General features: G+C 38.1%; 1 protein-coding gene across 1 annotated transcript; it reads left to right on the forward strand.

The window, feature by feature from the left end:
• Positions 1-641: 641 nt before the first annotated feature.
• Positions 642-14,074, forward strand: LOC149818418 (inactive glucose-1-phosphate adenylyltransferase small subunit 2, chloroplastic-like). Its single transcript, XM_089986211.1, has 9 exons — positions 642-857; positions 1,575-1,865; positions 2,355-2,627; positions 10,381-10,551; positions 10,659-10,762; positions 10,858-10,969; positions 12,069-12,167; positions 13,377-13,499; positions 13,942-14,074. The coding sequence occupies exons 1-9, from the start codon at positions 642-644 to the stop codon at positions 14,056-14,058; spliced, it is 1,506 nt and encodes a 501-aa protein (XP_089842337.1). The 3' UTR covers positions 14,059-14,074.
• The last annotated feature ends 1,067 nt before the right edge of the window (positions 14,075-15,141 follow it).

A 15,141-nucleotide genomic window follows, 5' to 3' on the forward strand; every position in this document is an offset into this window, starting at 1 on the left:
CGAGCCTCCCGTTACAAGCTCCACTCATTGTCTTTTTAGTGCAACAACCTTGACTGTCAAAACGTTACAGGAAAACGTCGCTGCAATTGTCACTTAAAAGAGTTGTCTACCTACTCAGATTTAAATTTATCAACTTTTTCAGCGTAAGAAAACAAAAAGCCCGGCAATAGTTTACCTACAATCATACCCGGTGTCCACCACCACCACCACCACCTTCATACTACATAGCAGCAAGAGAAGAGAAGAGAAATTTAGGACTGAAAGGTTCAGGGGCTCGATGGATGGAACAGGTTGCGCTTGCTGAAATGATGTTTCAAGAACAAAAGCGAAGAGAATCTCATGGTTCCATCAAGTCGGAAAGAAAAGAAAGGAAATGGTAACAGGCGTGCTGGCTGTCTGTGGAGGAAGGTGATGGGGAGGGGGGGCGCATTTTGGTGCTATTTATATGGACGATTCATATTCCTAACTTGCGGTTAACGAACTTTGTATTGCTTGCTTCCTGCAGAAGAAGAGTCAAACCAAAGGAAGGAACAAGAAAAGATTGTACCGCCAGCCGGCACTTCATCCTCATCGAATCTTCTTTGTTGTCTATCTCTCTTCTTATTCCTAATCATCCTTTTGGCGATGGTATGTTAATGATCATGGAGGCAAATGCTTGTTTCTCTTGGATGTCGTCGTCGTCGTCTTGGACTCCCTTTACCTTTGGCATGGCTATGTCTGGTCAGATTAGCAGTCCTCATTGGAGACTTTGCAATTTGCAGGTCAACAAGATACGGTGTTGTGCTTCTTCCATACCTAGCAACAAAAGTTCTTCTTCCCAAAATAATCCTCTCTTCCTCTCCTTCCCAGTAAGAGAGGTACATGAATGACCCCATTCGGTCCTTGGAGTTGCTCGGGTGCATTGATTTATTAATATTCAGCATGGTCACGCCTATGATAAATTTCCCAGTTTCAGATCGCCAGGGTGTGCTTTCATTTTTCATTCTGTTTCTTTTTTTTTCAGTTTTAAAGAATTTGCTCAAATTTCCTTTGATGGCCAATTTGAGAGAAACAATTCATGCTCCAGATATTAAAAAACAGCTGTCTTTTCTTTTCTTTTCTTTTCTTTTTCAGAATTATTTTTCGAATAGTTGAGGTTACGGCCTTCCTCGTTGAGAATGAATAGTTGCCTATGAATTGGGGTTCTTTTGTCCAACCCCCTTTACTTGTGTACTTGGAATGAAGTGGAGCACCGACTACCACAATTCATGTTAATGCGTTCTTTCAATCCATCACAGCGTTTTCAGGCTAAAATGTTATAATTATTTCCTGATTACTGCCTTGACACGTTCGGCAGATGGATTACCCGCTAAAATGCTAGGCTTGAGTAGGAAAACATAACTGAACTTTATGCAACATGAAAAATAAAACTGAAATATGCCGATATCCTAAGAGGGACATTTGCAGTCTAACAATCAGATTATTTATCAGTTCTACATTGATCTTCCACACTATCTAAAAATGGCTTCTTATTGATTATGCCCTTTGATGATCTGCTTATACATGTATTTTTTTTCTTTTTCATTTTATCACAGAGTGCAGGGGCAATAATACTTGGAGATGCTATGGAGCCACAGCTGAATCCAGTAACTAGGAGAAGATCAATGGGAGCTGTCCCTTTTGCAGCAAACTACAGGCTCATAGATGTAGTTGTTAGCAATTGCATAAACAGCAATATCTCAAAAATATACACTATCACACAGTTCAATTCAACTTCTCTAAATTCTCATGTGTCCAGATCTTATTCTCGAGTTGGACTTCTAAACGATGCCTTTGTGGAGTTCTTAGCTCCATATCCAAACTCTGAAGATGACCACTGGTTCCAGGTAGGAACTTCTCCAACATGCTTCTTTATGCTATAGAAAGCCCTCAAATTGATACATATCTTGAATGGAGCAAGATAATTATTCTTGAATATCCAGCAATACGTTGCCCTTAAGCAAATCCTTGTACTTGTTCATTCTTTTATCTGTTGTAACCATAATGATCTTGGAGATGATGGGATTATTTTTCTTGGAAAACCTGACCTACATTTACTAGCAGAATGAAAACTTATAAGGTGTTTTTTTCTTTTTTCTCATAAACCTTTTATGTCCTAACCAGTGGTAACTTTGCCATATAGCAATTAATTTGTGTTGAAAGATTGATAGAACTAGGAAATTTACATAACTTATTCAAAGCAACTCTAAATAGTTCATGTTTGATGACTAAAACAACAAACACAACCAATAAGAAGTTTATTTCTTCGTTTCAGCTGAAGATGCAAGTACATACTTCATGCAATTGACTAAAAGTGGTCATGCTGTCTCTGTTAGGGGAATGCTGATGCCATCAGGCAGTGCTTATGGATATTGGAGGATCAACCTGTAATGGATTTTGTGATCCTCCCATGCAACCATCTTTATAGGATGGACTACCAAAAAATTATAGAGTTCCACCGAAAAAGAGATGCAGACATTACAATTGCTACTTCATTGAATGGTGGACATAAGGATCCATGCCATGGTTTCATCAAACTGAATGTTAATGGTTCTGTTCTCAGTTTTAGGACAAAGATAGATAAGGTGGAGCTTCTCAAAGAGATGGGTGTAAGTTATGCTTCCCCCTGTTAAAATACTGCAAAAATCTCAAAAGTGAGGATGCTTTTAATATCTCTAGAATCAATATGTATGTTTCAGTTGGATCCTTGCATTGTAATTACTTTACTAAATGCATAAAGATTTGTGAAGATAACAAAAAGAACAAGAAGAATAAATATGAAAATGTGTATTGCTAAAAGAGTGGACAACCTTATTTATTAATACAAGATAGAAGATATGCATTTTGCACCACAGAGTGCACGAAAGCATGGCTGAGGTGTTAATTTATGTAAAAAGTGACAAGTATCTTGCCTATGAACTTTCCATTGTCAAAATGTATATATATATATATGTATATATGTTGATATATACGTATATACATATAAGTGTATATCATTCTTTTTATTCTTTTTCTTTATTTTCTATTTTTTACTGCAGTCAACTGATTGTTGATCTAGCCATTAGACTAGTCTAACGGCTAGATAATCTAGCCGGCCATTAGAACTAGTCTAATAGCTAGAATGCTCCATTCTTTGTGTATAAATAAGGGGAATTTACTCCATTGTAAGAATGTATCTTGCATGCATTTTGTGTTGTGAATAAATAATGGCTGGATAATCTAGCTGGCCATTACAACTAGTCTAACAGCTAGAACGCTCCATTCTTTGTGTATAAATAAGGGGAGTTTACTCCATTGTAAGAATGTATTTTGCATGCACGTTGTATTATGAATAAATAATATTTTTTATATTTTGTGAGCTCTCTTGGTGTGTGCCCTTAGTGCCCTTTGTGAGTGTGCTCATAGTGGCTCTTTGTGTGTGTTCATTTGGATTCGTTGGTGGACATTTGCTCTCACTTGGTGATTACACTCTCTTTACATGGTATCAAAGCCATAGTGCTTTTGATCTTTGAAGTCGGGATCTCATTGTACGTGTGCTTGTGGATCACTCCTCAAGTGCTTGTGGTGCAGTGTTCGTGATGATTCAAATGGGCTTGATTCTTCTTCACATCAACCTCTCTCTCTCTCGTATCTCTTTCCTATTCCATTATCTCTTTCTTGTAGTCATGGAGGACAAAGAGAGTTACCGTTGTACCCATCATGCTCAACAACACTAACTATGTAATGTGGTCTTCTATCATGAAACACCTTATTTAGAATAAAGGCTTGTAGGGATTAGTAAATGGGTCCAATCTAGAACCTAAACTTCTCATCACCAAAGTTGAAAATGAAAAAGAAGTTGCACTTCAAGAGGGTTAGAAGACTTAGGCTATAATTGAATATGAAAAAAGATGGAAGGAGTGGAGCATGGGACACATGAAAATAATATCTTGGCTTCTAAATAGCATAGACATTAAAAAATGTTCTAGCCTAACAAAGTTTTTGATCATGCCAATGATGTGTGGGACTACCTTAAAAATATGTATTCTCCTAAAGATGTTGCAAATGTGTGCGATTTGCAAGGTAAGATTAGAACCATGACTCAAGGATATATGAGCATTAGAGATATTATAGTACTCTATCCGAACTTTGAGAAGAATTGACTCTTCTTGAATCAAAGTGGTGTTAAATATGTGTATATGTTCACACACACACACACACACACACACACACACACACACACACACACACACATATATATATATATATATATGTGTGTGTGTGTGTGTGTGTGTGTGTGTGTGTGTGTTTCTTCTCTTGTAACAAGTAATGCCCTCTAGGGGTATTTTTGTAATTCTTATAGGTCCTCATTAGGGACAATCTGCATGTGTAATAGGTCCTGCGGCTCCTGCCCATTAGGGGGCAGATTTGATATATTTTTATTTATTTTGTTTTTCTTTTTTGTCTTTCCTATTTCATATAAGGGCAATATATTCTTTAGGCTACATAGTTGTTGAGGGCTCTCCAACAACTATATTTCTAGCCATTGGGGCCTCCCCAACAACTATAATGCCCCCCCTTTAGTTCGTCTCTTTAGCCTATATAAGAGACATCTTGTCCCCTTTGTTGTTATGCTTCTCTTGAGCATTTGTTAATATAATAAAATTATATTTTTATGTTTTTGTATTATGACCATAGTGGCTTGTGAGCTCTTGAGTGTTTGTTCTAGCCCTTAGTGGCTTATGTGCACCATCCCATGGTGGATTTGTGTGTGTGCACCTCTTTCTTTCTATTTCATTACAAGTGACATTGTCCTTTGGATATCGAGCTCCAGCAAAAACAAATAAATGCAAAGCATTTATACCAATTTATTAATGGATTGCGACCCGAGTTTGAAGCTACTAAATGAGCTCTTCTTCATAGAGGAAAGATCCCTATTGTCAATACAATTGAGGATTGTATGGAGGAAAATAGGTTGAAGAGACACATCTCCAAGAATGATGATAAATCCGTCTTGGTCGTATCTAGGTTGGGAACCTATGCTTGCACATACAAACCACCTCACTTTGGGAGACAAGGCAATGAATATGACAAGAAGAAGAAGATCATTTGCCACTATTTCCATGAACCGGGATACATCAAACCCTTGTGTCCTAATTTAAGGAAAAGAGAGGAAAAAAAGGTGGCTTCGGTTGGTCCACCTTAAGAGACTAAGGACATGAATAACTCTCAAGATACATCCATCGAAAGCATGTCCCTATCCCAATTGGTGGAGGTACTTCAACCTCTTCTTTAAGGAGCATCTTCCTCAACCGGAGCCGTAGTCTCATCCTATTCTGTTTTCAGTAAGTCTTTTTGGCTTCTTGATTCTACTGCATCATTTCATATGATTTCAAACCTTGATATTTTATCCGAATGTCATACTAATTCAATCATGTCTAATGTTTTCATCATCGATGGTACATATCTTCAAATCAAAGGAATAAGAAATTTTGAAAGAAATCTTGAGAATTTCAAAAAAATTTAAATTCAAAAAATTAGATATATTCTTAAACTAAATTTAAACCTCTTATCTATCTCTCAAATTTTGAACCATGGATGTAATGTCTCATTCTCATTAAATGATTGTTGGGTGCGATATGGGCTTGTATTGTACGATGTCTCTTATATATTCCTAAACTAAAATTAGATATGGGTTTGTATTGTATGATACAGATACGATACGCATTTGTATCACGATACGAGTGTGTATCGTATCGTTTTCCTTCATAGTAATGATACGTATTGTACCATATTGTACCTTACAACACTGGTAGAGACAACATTAACCATGCTGATGGACTTTAATGTTATAAAAGATCTTTGGACTGATGCTTTTCATATAACAATGTATTAAATCAATTGCATGCCTTTGTCTAATTTAGGAGAAAGTCTATTTTCTTTGCTTCATGGGAAACATCCAAATTATTCCCTCATGCGAGCCTTTGAGAGTAAGTGTTTCTTACACATACATACATCGTTACAAAATAAACTTTCTCCTAAGGCCTAGGAGTGTCAGTTTATAGGGTACGATGATGAGTTTTGGGGATTAAATGCTTTAACGCTACTTCTCGAAAGTTGGTGATTTCCAGGCATGTTATCTTTCATAAGGATGATCATGTATCCAGCATTAATGCAGAAAATCAGTATCAAAAGGAAGATTTTAAGTCCCTTTTGGCCTAGCACTATGTTCCCAGCAGTAGAAGCTATAGCCACTCTAAATGAAAGTGTTAATCCTGAATCAGCCAAGGTTCAATCTGCAGACTTGGACAGGTCTGTCCAGCCAATTTCAGGTCAAAAATCTAATTCTAATTTTCAGTTTTTTCCTCAAGTATATGCTTGTCGAAAGACAACGCATATCCGAACAAGAGATGATGTTTCAGCAGCACCATTTCTATCAGCTATCGAGTGTCGTATGCAGCCGACACCAGTTGAATGTGATTTGTAGTGTGATGTTCTTTCCTCAGACCTAGGACCGAATGATGTAGTCTTAGGAGAGCTTCCAGCTGAAATGAATATGAATTCACCACCACAGCCTAGAACATCTGCGAGAGTGAGACACCTCCCACAACGATGGGTTTCCTATGGTGCTTTTGTAGCAGAATTTCACCTCTTTTCAGCGATCTTCCTTCAAGAAAAGGAGCTTAAAGTTTATCATGAGGCTCGTCAGAATCTATGATAGATTAAAGCTATGAATGAATAGATTTCAGCCTTGCATGAATGCAATACTTGGGACGTGGTTCCAAGACCTTCAGATAATAATGTTGTGGGGTGCCACTGGGTGTTTAAAATTAAACATAAAAGTGATGGGAGCATAGAGTGTTACAAGGTACGTTTGGTAGTGAAAGGCTACACTCAAGAGAATGGGCTTGACTTCGCTGAAACGTTCAACCCAGTGATAGAATGCCTTTCTTCATGGAGTGCTTCATGAAGAGGTATACATGGAGCATCCACCTGGGTATGCAGAAGAAAATCCTTAAGTTACATTACTTAGATTGAAGAAAGTCCTTTATGGCCTCAAGCAAGCATCACAGGCATGGTTTGAAACCTTTAGTAGTGCCCTATGCAGCCTTGGATTTATCCGAAGTCGGTGTGATTACTCTTTGTTTCTCCATCATGACAGGCAACATATCACAGTGGTCTTGGTGTATGTTGATGACATAATCATCATGGGCAGTGATACCTTTTAAATTATGAAGCTAAATAAACTCCTTAGCTCCAAGTTTCATATCAAAGACCTGAGAAGTCTTAGATATTTCTTGGGTGTCGAAGTTGATAGGAGACACTAGTCCATAACTCTCACACATCACAAATATGCTCTTGACCTCCTTAATAGGTTTGGTGTGTTGGATTGCAAACATGTGTCCACGCCCCTAGCTGAAGCCTTATGAGGGGGTCAAATGCTGAAGCTCTTGATGAACCACAAGTTTTTCGTAGCTTAGTTGGTGTGCTGCAATACCTCACATTCACTCGTCTAGACTTGGTTTTTGCTGTAAATCAAGTCTTACAATGTATGCATGAGCCTAAGAAGAGTCATGTGGAGGTAGCCAAAAGAATATTAAGGTACATTAAGAGAATTTTTATGGATGGGCTTGTGTATAGAGAAAGTCTCAATAAGAGCACATGTCTTGTGATACGGGCGTACTCAGATGCTGACTGAGCATGAGATCCCATGACTAGACAATCTATGACAGGGTATGGAGTATTTCTTAGTAATCATCTTGTATCATGGGCTAGTCGTAAGCAACGAACCATGGCACAATCTAGTACAAAAGCGGAGTACAGGGCTATAGTAGTTGTCAATGTAGAAGTCTTATGGATACGTCATCTTCTCTTCTCCCTATGTCAACCAGTTACTAGATCCCTATTATTTTGTGACAATAGGAGTGTCATTGCCATTGCCTTCAATCCAGTTCAGCATGGGAAGATAAAGCATGTTGAGTTAGATCAATACTTTATACGGGAAAAAGTTGAAAGCAAAGAGATTCAACCCTTATTTATCAAAGGTGAAGAACAAGCCGCAAATTTATTTACCAAGCCGTTAACATGTGTAAGGCATTGATTCCTTAAGACCAAACTGTCCATAGTTATGAGTAACCCATGTTTAGTTTGATGGGCCGTGTTAAGAATATGTATTATCGTGTGTAAAGGTATTTTTGTCACATTTGTACTGTAGTTGATGCAGTGAGGAAGCCGAAAAATCCTTCACGTAAAGGATGCCGACTTGATGATCGTGATTGCAGCGAGGGAATGGACGTTGTTTCGATGTTGGGCTGACGTTGATGCTGATTCTCCAATGCACGAACAGTTGTGCAGCATCAAATAACTTAATGGAAATGCTGACGCAAGGAATCGGATCAATCGATCCGATCAATAGCTTATTAATGATTGAGAAAGGCTACACTGAATCAAGACAACGTAACTAGCAAGAAAAAATGAAAAAACTGCTGTAACAACTGGCCAACAAGACAAATAACATAAATGCAGATATCCAAAAGGCTGCTGCTAAAACTGACGTGAAACTGAAACAAGCAATGGAAATAAACAATAGGAAAGAAAGGAAGCAATGAAAAAAAACAAAGGACTGCTGCAAAACTGAACGAAAAAAAAGAAGGCTCTCAATATGTTCTCCGCCGCACGCAACCCTAGAATGGCCTACTTAAAGGCTGCAAGTGGACCCAAGTCTCAGGTCCGGTCCTGGACCAGAGGCGTCCTCATTCTGCAGATGGATCTGGGACGATCCGGGCCTTCCCTCGTCTGGAGTAGGTGCGCAGAGTCACGTCCCTGCATCAGGTCACCTTACATGCGATCGGATCCAGCTCCTGGGTCCGATCGTCCATCCCCTGTGGGTCGGGTTCCCTGGTCGTGCCTGGATCACGCGGTACAGGCCCGATTTGGTCCTGCTTTGCATCAGTAGTGTAAAATTGTAATTTGCCCTTATGTGCAGGGACATTCTTGTACACCATCTATCTATCTATCTATCTATACATATATATATACATACATAGAGTTGGGCGTGACCTAGTGGTTGGCGTGACCCTTGCTGCATTTCTTTTCCCCTAAACTTTTCTCTCTTTCTTTCTCTTTCTCGTGACTCGATGACTAGGACGAATCAGGACTCTATATTTTATAGTGTAAGCACATGAATAAGACATGGAAATAACTGAACTTAAGGTAATATGTCAATAGATAAGTTGCAAAAACGTATAATTATACTTGATTATTAACTTTTTTCATTGAATAATATTAGATTCTTCATAACAAGTGACTTTATATAAGAATTATGCATTAAAATAATAAAATACATGATAAAAAATTTATTTAATGGGTTGGATCGACAGTCCTGAATCGTGACCCAGTTGGGGTCTGATCCGGGTCAACACGGGCGATTCCCGAGTCGACTCGCCAGGTTTGCCAACTATGGTTAGAATGTAGTATGTGGCTAAGGTTTCAACTGAATCAAGGGTTTGGTGAACTTATTTTTTCCAGATATATGATGATAATGGGGAAAATTAGTATTTAATTTGGAAACAATTCTTTATTTTTGGTGGGAAGTTTGGAGAGCACGACTACAGATTATTTCAAAGATAAAAACTTCACAAAGTAAGAAATTTATGCTCATGCCAATAGGTAGCCAGTAGAGGACAATTACATTTATACTTCTTGGCCAACAGCGCTTCATCTTTTTGCTTTTTATTTGTTAATTTTTTATCTGATACTTGGGTATGGCAACTTTCACCAATATTGCCCACTCATCTTAGTTAAAGGTTTCTTTTGGGACTAAGAACATAAAAAAGAAGAAAACAACTTGGTAACTCGGTCTGAATTCAGCTAATTGGAGCTCACAAGTTATATTCTTAATTGAGACTTCAACTTGATCCGAGTATGTCCAGAACTTCTGTATTTGGACAAACCCAGTGACTTGGTCCTAGCTTGTTCCTTTCTGAGTCAGATTGGCAACTGATAAGAGATTTACCAGAACGCTCCCTAATTTTGTCTCATCCAATCTTTCTGTCCCTGACTAGAAGCAGCAAAACTATATCCAATCTTTTAAGTTTTGTAAGATAACAATGAGGTGCATTTGGTTCGTATTTCTATGCATGCTTATGGTTTTCATCACTTGGTAATTGGTTCAGCCAGAAATCTCTAAGGAACCAAGCAGTGAGGAAGATGAACATTATATTGAAAGTATTGGTATATTCTGTCTCATCCAATCTTTCTGTCCCTGACTAGAAGCAGCAAAACTATATCCAATCTTTTAAGTTTTGTAAGATAACAATGAGGTGCATTTGGTTCATATTTCTATGCATGCTTATGGTTTTCATCAATTGGTAATTGGTTCAGCCAGAAATCTCTGAGGAACCAAACAGTGAGGAAGATGAACATTATATTGAAAGTATGGGTATATACGTTATAAGTAAAGATGTGATGATTAAGCTATTAACAGAGTTCTTTCCCAAGGCAAATGACATTGAAGGTGAAGTAGTGACAGGAGCGATCTCAAAAGGAATGAAGGTTATCTTCTGCTTCCTTTAGTGTTAATAAATGTTTTTTCCACTTGGAAAACAAAGCCAGAACTTCTACAATGGGAGTAACATCTTGTTCAGCTTTTCATGGAGCAGGTGGAGTGTTATTTGTTTGATGGTTACTGGGAGCAAGTGGGGAGCATAAAAGCTTTCTATCAAGCCAACATGGAAGTTGTGAAGAAAGCAGGTAAAGGATTGAAGTAAGTATTGATAGTGAAGCCATAAGAATCATAATGAATCCACAATTTTCTATATTTCTTGCTTGCAAGATGACATCTTCAACTTTCCTTTTCAGCTTGTATGACAGAGAGTCTCCTGTCTATACGGCACCGAGATATCTGCCACCTTCTTCAATATCTGATGCAGAGATAACAGAAAGCATCATTGGAGATGGTTGCATATTAAAGGTAAATAATGCAAATAATGTCTACCTTCTACTGGAATTCTCGACACAGCTAGGGCTGGTAAATGAGCTGAGCTAGCCAAACTTAGCCTGTTGAAGAACTGCTCATTAAGGCTGAAACTGAGCTTCAGCTTGTGACAAGGTGATTCGAGCTTGTGATGAGGAGCTCAAGCTGGCTCCCATTTGAAAAATATGATTTTCTAAGTCTGATAATAATAGGATTTAAAGTTTTAAACACCTGACCTCCTCTTTCCAAGCCACATATATCAAGCAATTACTCCAGACTATGGATCATGACACAAATGATACATAAAATATATATTATATTTCTTATGAGCCTGCACGAGTCAAGTTGGTGCACTGCACCTATAACCTTCATGAACAGTTCATGGCTCGGCTTGCTGAGCTCAATTTACCTACTCAAACAAGCTTTTGATGAGTTGATTCGATCTGAGCCAAGTCACAAGCTGCTTGTCTCGTTTCCAGCCCTAGACAGAAGGACAAGGAGGGGAGGGTGGGTGCGGGTACAGGCTGATGTCAAGTTCACATTTCAAATCATAAACACATCCGGGTATTGAGTTAGACTTGATGTCCCACTAAAGCCCTCTTCACTTTTCAGTCTGTTGATGTAAATTTAGTCCTGTGGCATTCACCCTGCCCATGTTGAAGTCTCTCCAGTGTGGTGATGCTAAACTAGTTCTGTGGCATCACCCAGACTAGAAACATAGCAAACATCCTCATGGAACATCTGGCAAAGTTTGCATTTGAAAGCCAGATAACCAAGTTGGAATTTAAGCAGCCCAAGCTACTCCACCCAAGTGTAAATGTCGGATTATAGAGGCATGGAGCCTAACTAGAGCAGCTTCGGTTCATCTCAAGATGTACTGATTCTGTGCTATTGACTTGATGTGGAATTCATACCATGAGAGGGCGGATAACACATTTGAAAGTTGAAAACTTATGTACATACTGCACTCATGAATCAGTTTTGATGCATGGTGCATATATGCATATCTAGTAGGGTACATGTAATCCTGAATTTTAGGCTACTTGAAATATTTCATCTTGCTGATAATTGCTGACTTTCTTATGACTTGGCCTAGAGCTGCAAGATTCGAAGTTCTGTGATTGGTATGAGGACATGGATAGGTGAAGGCGTGGTGATCGAGGACTCTGTGGTGATGGGCGCTGACGTTTACCAAGTAAGAATCTCTCTCTCTCTCTCTCTCTCTCTCTCTCTCTCTCTCTCTCTCTCTATATATATATATATATATATATATATATATATATATATATATATATATATAGGGCCACTAGAATATGTTAAGTGGAAATATGTGAACTGGAGTATGAACCGAGATTTTCATGGGTTTTTTATTTTTTTTCTTAAATGTCACTATACGGATGTGATCTAGTTGCTTGGTTTTTATAGAAACAAACTCTTGATCATCCGTGATGCATAAGGATCTTTTAAGGCTTGAAAATCAATGACTTAGAATTTTCGTAAATATTCAACCCTCCAAAAATTGCATTTTTGTATCGGAAATATATGATCCAACAATCAATTCTTAGCAAATGGATCACGCTGAATGCATCTGCAGAGATGGATTTGCAAAAAAAAGCACCTAAAATGCCTAGTTTACACTTTGGTTCACATATTTTCAGTTAACATATATATATATATATATATATATATATATATATATATATATATATATATATATATAAGGTTAACGTAACGTTAAACTAATTGTGTTTAACATTAGATATATTCAACCTTACTAAAATGATTAAAATACTCTTAAAAAAATGATATTTTTTAAAAATGTATGGTTACTTTTTTTAGCATTATAGGTCTTTTGAACTTGGTGGCAATTGAAAAGTCAAACACCTTTTCCAAAAAAGTAACTTTATAAAGCTATCAAAGTTACCTTTTTGACCTCAAAAATTTACCTTATATTTTTAATAATGCCATTATTTTAACAGTGTTTTAGTTATTTTAATAAGGTCGAATCCATCTAATGTTAACTAGAACTTGTTTAATGTTAGATTAACCCATATATATACACACACACACACAAACAATTAAACAATGCGTTCAACTGATTGAAATGACCGAACTACCCTTAAAAGCATTGGTATTTTTGAAAGCAATGTGATCACTTTTTAGGTAAAAAAAGTAACTTGCACTTTTCAAATTCTTTTTTCAAAAGGTTTTTAACTTTTTATTTCTCAATACTCACTTTGCCTGGAAAAGTGATTATGTATTTTCAAGAATGTCATTCTTTTTCATTTCAATTAGTTGAATGCATCTAATATTAAACACAACTAGACCCATATATATAGACACACACACACACAGATCATCAACTGGATCACATCTTTTATGTGTTTCCTCATGCACTTGACAGTCTGATCATCTAAGTAGCAGAAAGAAGGGTTGTGGCACAGGCATCCCCGTTGGAATTGGCAGAGAGAGCTACATAAGGAAAGCCATAGTTGATAAAAATGCCAGGATTGGCAAAAATGTCAAGGTAATTAGACTGCTTCCTTGCTACTAACCCAAGGCCTAGGCCTCACACAATGGGGATGTAACCTGGTTTTACTAATCCTAAAGGCTAAACATGATATATCCAATACGACATAATATAAGTTATTTCAAAAAGTATATCCAATGTAAGGAATATGATTTGGTAAACAAGGTTGGAGTAAGGACTCAGAAGCCGACATGAGCCGGTTTGAGCAACCTTACTTTTCCTTTCTGCTATCCAAACGTGTGGCCCTTGGAGGGCGTGAGTTGTCTGAATCTGTTGATGAGATCTAAGGCAGAACCTGAACTGAATGGGTTGTAGCTGAGCAAAAGGCTGACTTACTGACTTTGTTTTGTGTAGAGGATTGAAATGCATGGATAACGAAGTTCTCTAATGATGTGATGACTTTCTTTGTTTTGTTTTGTTTTGCTTTTTCTATTTGTAGATTTTGAATGTAGATAACGTCCAAGAAGGGGAGAGAGAAGCGCTTGGGATTTTGATGAGCGGGGGCATGGTCATTGTTCTAGAGGATGCAGTGGTCCCTGATGGAAGCATTATCTGATTCCCAAAGACATCATCATCATCTGGGACATTATGGTCGAATTAATGTGGATACAATGTCGACAACAAAATGATGATGAGGAAACAAAAGAAAAATTCAAGGGAGTTTCATCACAGTCTCATATACCATTCTGAAGTCTGAACTGTAAACATTGAATGAAGAGATGGCATGCATGTTTGTGCATGCACCTAGCAAAGAGATAGACAATAGATACAAGCAAAAGCTAAAGAGTTTGACAATTTGTTAGAGAAATCTAATTGAAACAACACGCGATGACCGATTGGCTATGAATCAAATTCCACTGGACTTCAAATAGGTGTTATTGAGTTGGAGCATTATGCCGCTTCTAACATGTAAAGACAGAAGAATGCAGCCTGCTCCTTTGAGTAATAGGCTTTGTTGGCTATCTGGGGGCCTTTCATACTCAAGATAAACATGTAAAGGACATAGTTAGGAAGCACATAGGCTCCACATTTAGCACACGCTTGGTTACATCTCATGTGATCTGTAATCACATGATTTTTTTCCATGAGGGATGGAGAAACCACCACCCAAGAGACCTGATCGTGCTGGTCGATGCCTTTCAACCTACAGTGTAAAACTGTGGCACGCCCCTCGCCCTTAGGGAGTTGCCTTGCTTTGGCTATAATGCAAGAGATTAATGCCCGCAGGATTGGAACCTGGACCGCCCTTCTAGCAGCCTAGACCCCATGCCACTGCACCAAACCCTTGGGGCTGTAATCACACATTCTTTGAAGTCACGTGATTCCAAATCACGAGTAAACTCACCCCCAAATTGTGATTTCAAATCTCATTGTGCATTTTTTTCATGTTTGTTTGTGTGAGAAAGAGCAAATGAGAATCGTTTTATCACAACCCTGAGAGAGTGCTTCCAATTTGGGGGCAATCAAACATGTTGTCCGCGACTTGGATGAATCGCGTTCGCAGGTCTTCAGAATCAACGGCCAAGAGGTGAGGGGCCTTAGAGATGAACAGTGTGGTAGGTAAAAGGCCACCGGGAGCTTTGAAGCCAAGACCTCCGGGTTGAGATTGTGCAACCCCACCGATCTAGTCGGACACATT

This window comes from Nuphar pumila, chromosome 13, assembly GCF_984573655.1.
Source record: "Nuphar pumila chromosome 13, dmNupPumi1.hap1.1, whole genome shotgun sequence".
In the NCBI taxonomy this organism is placed as follows: Eukaryota; Viridiplantae; Streptophyta; class Magnoliopsida; order Nymphaeales; family Nymphaeaceae; genus Nuphar; species Nuphar pumila.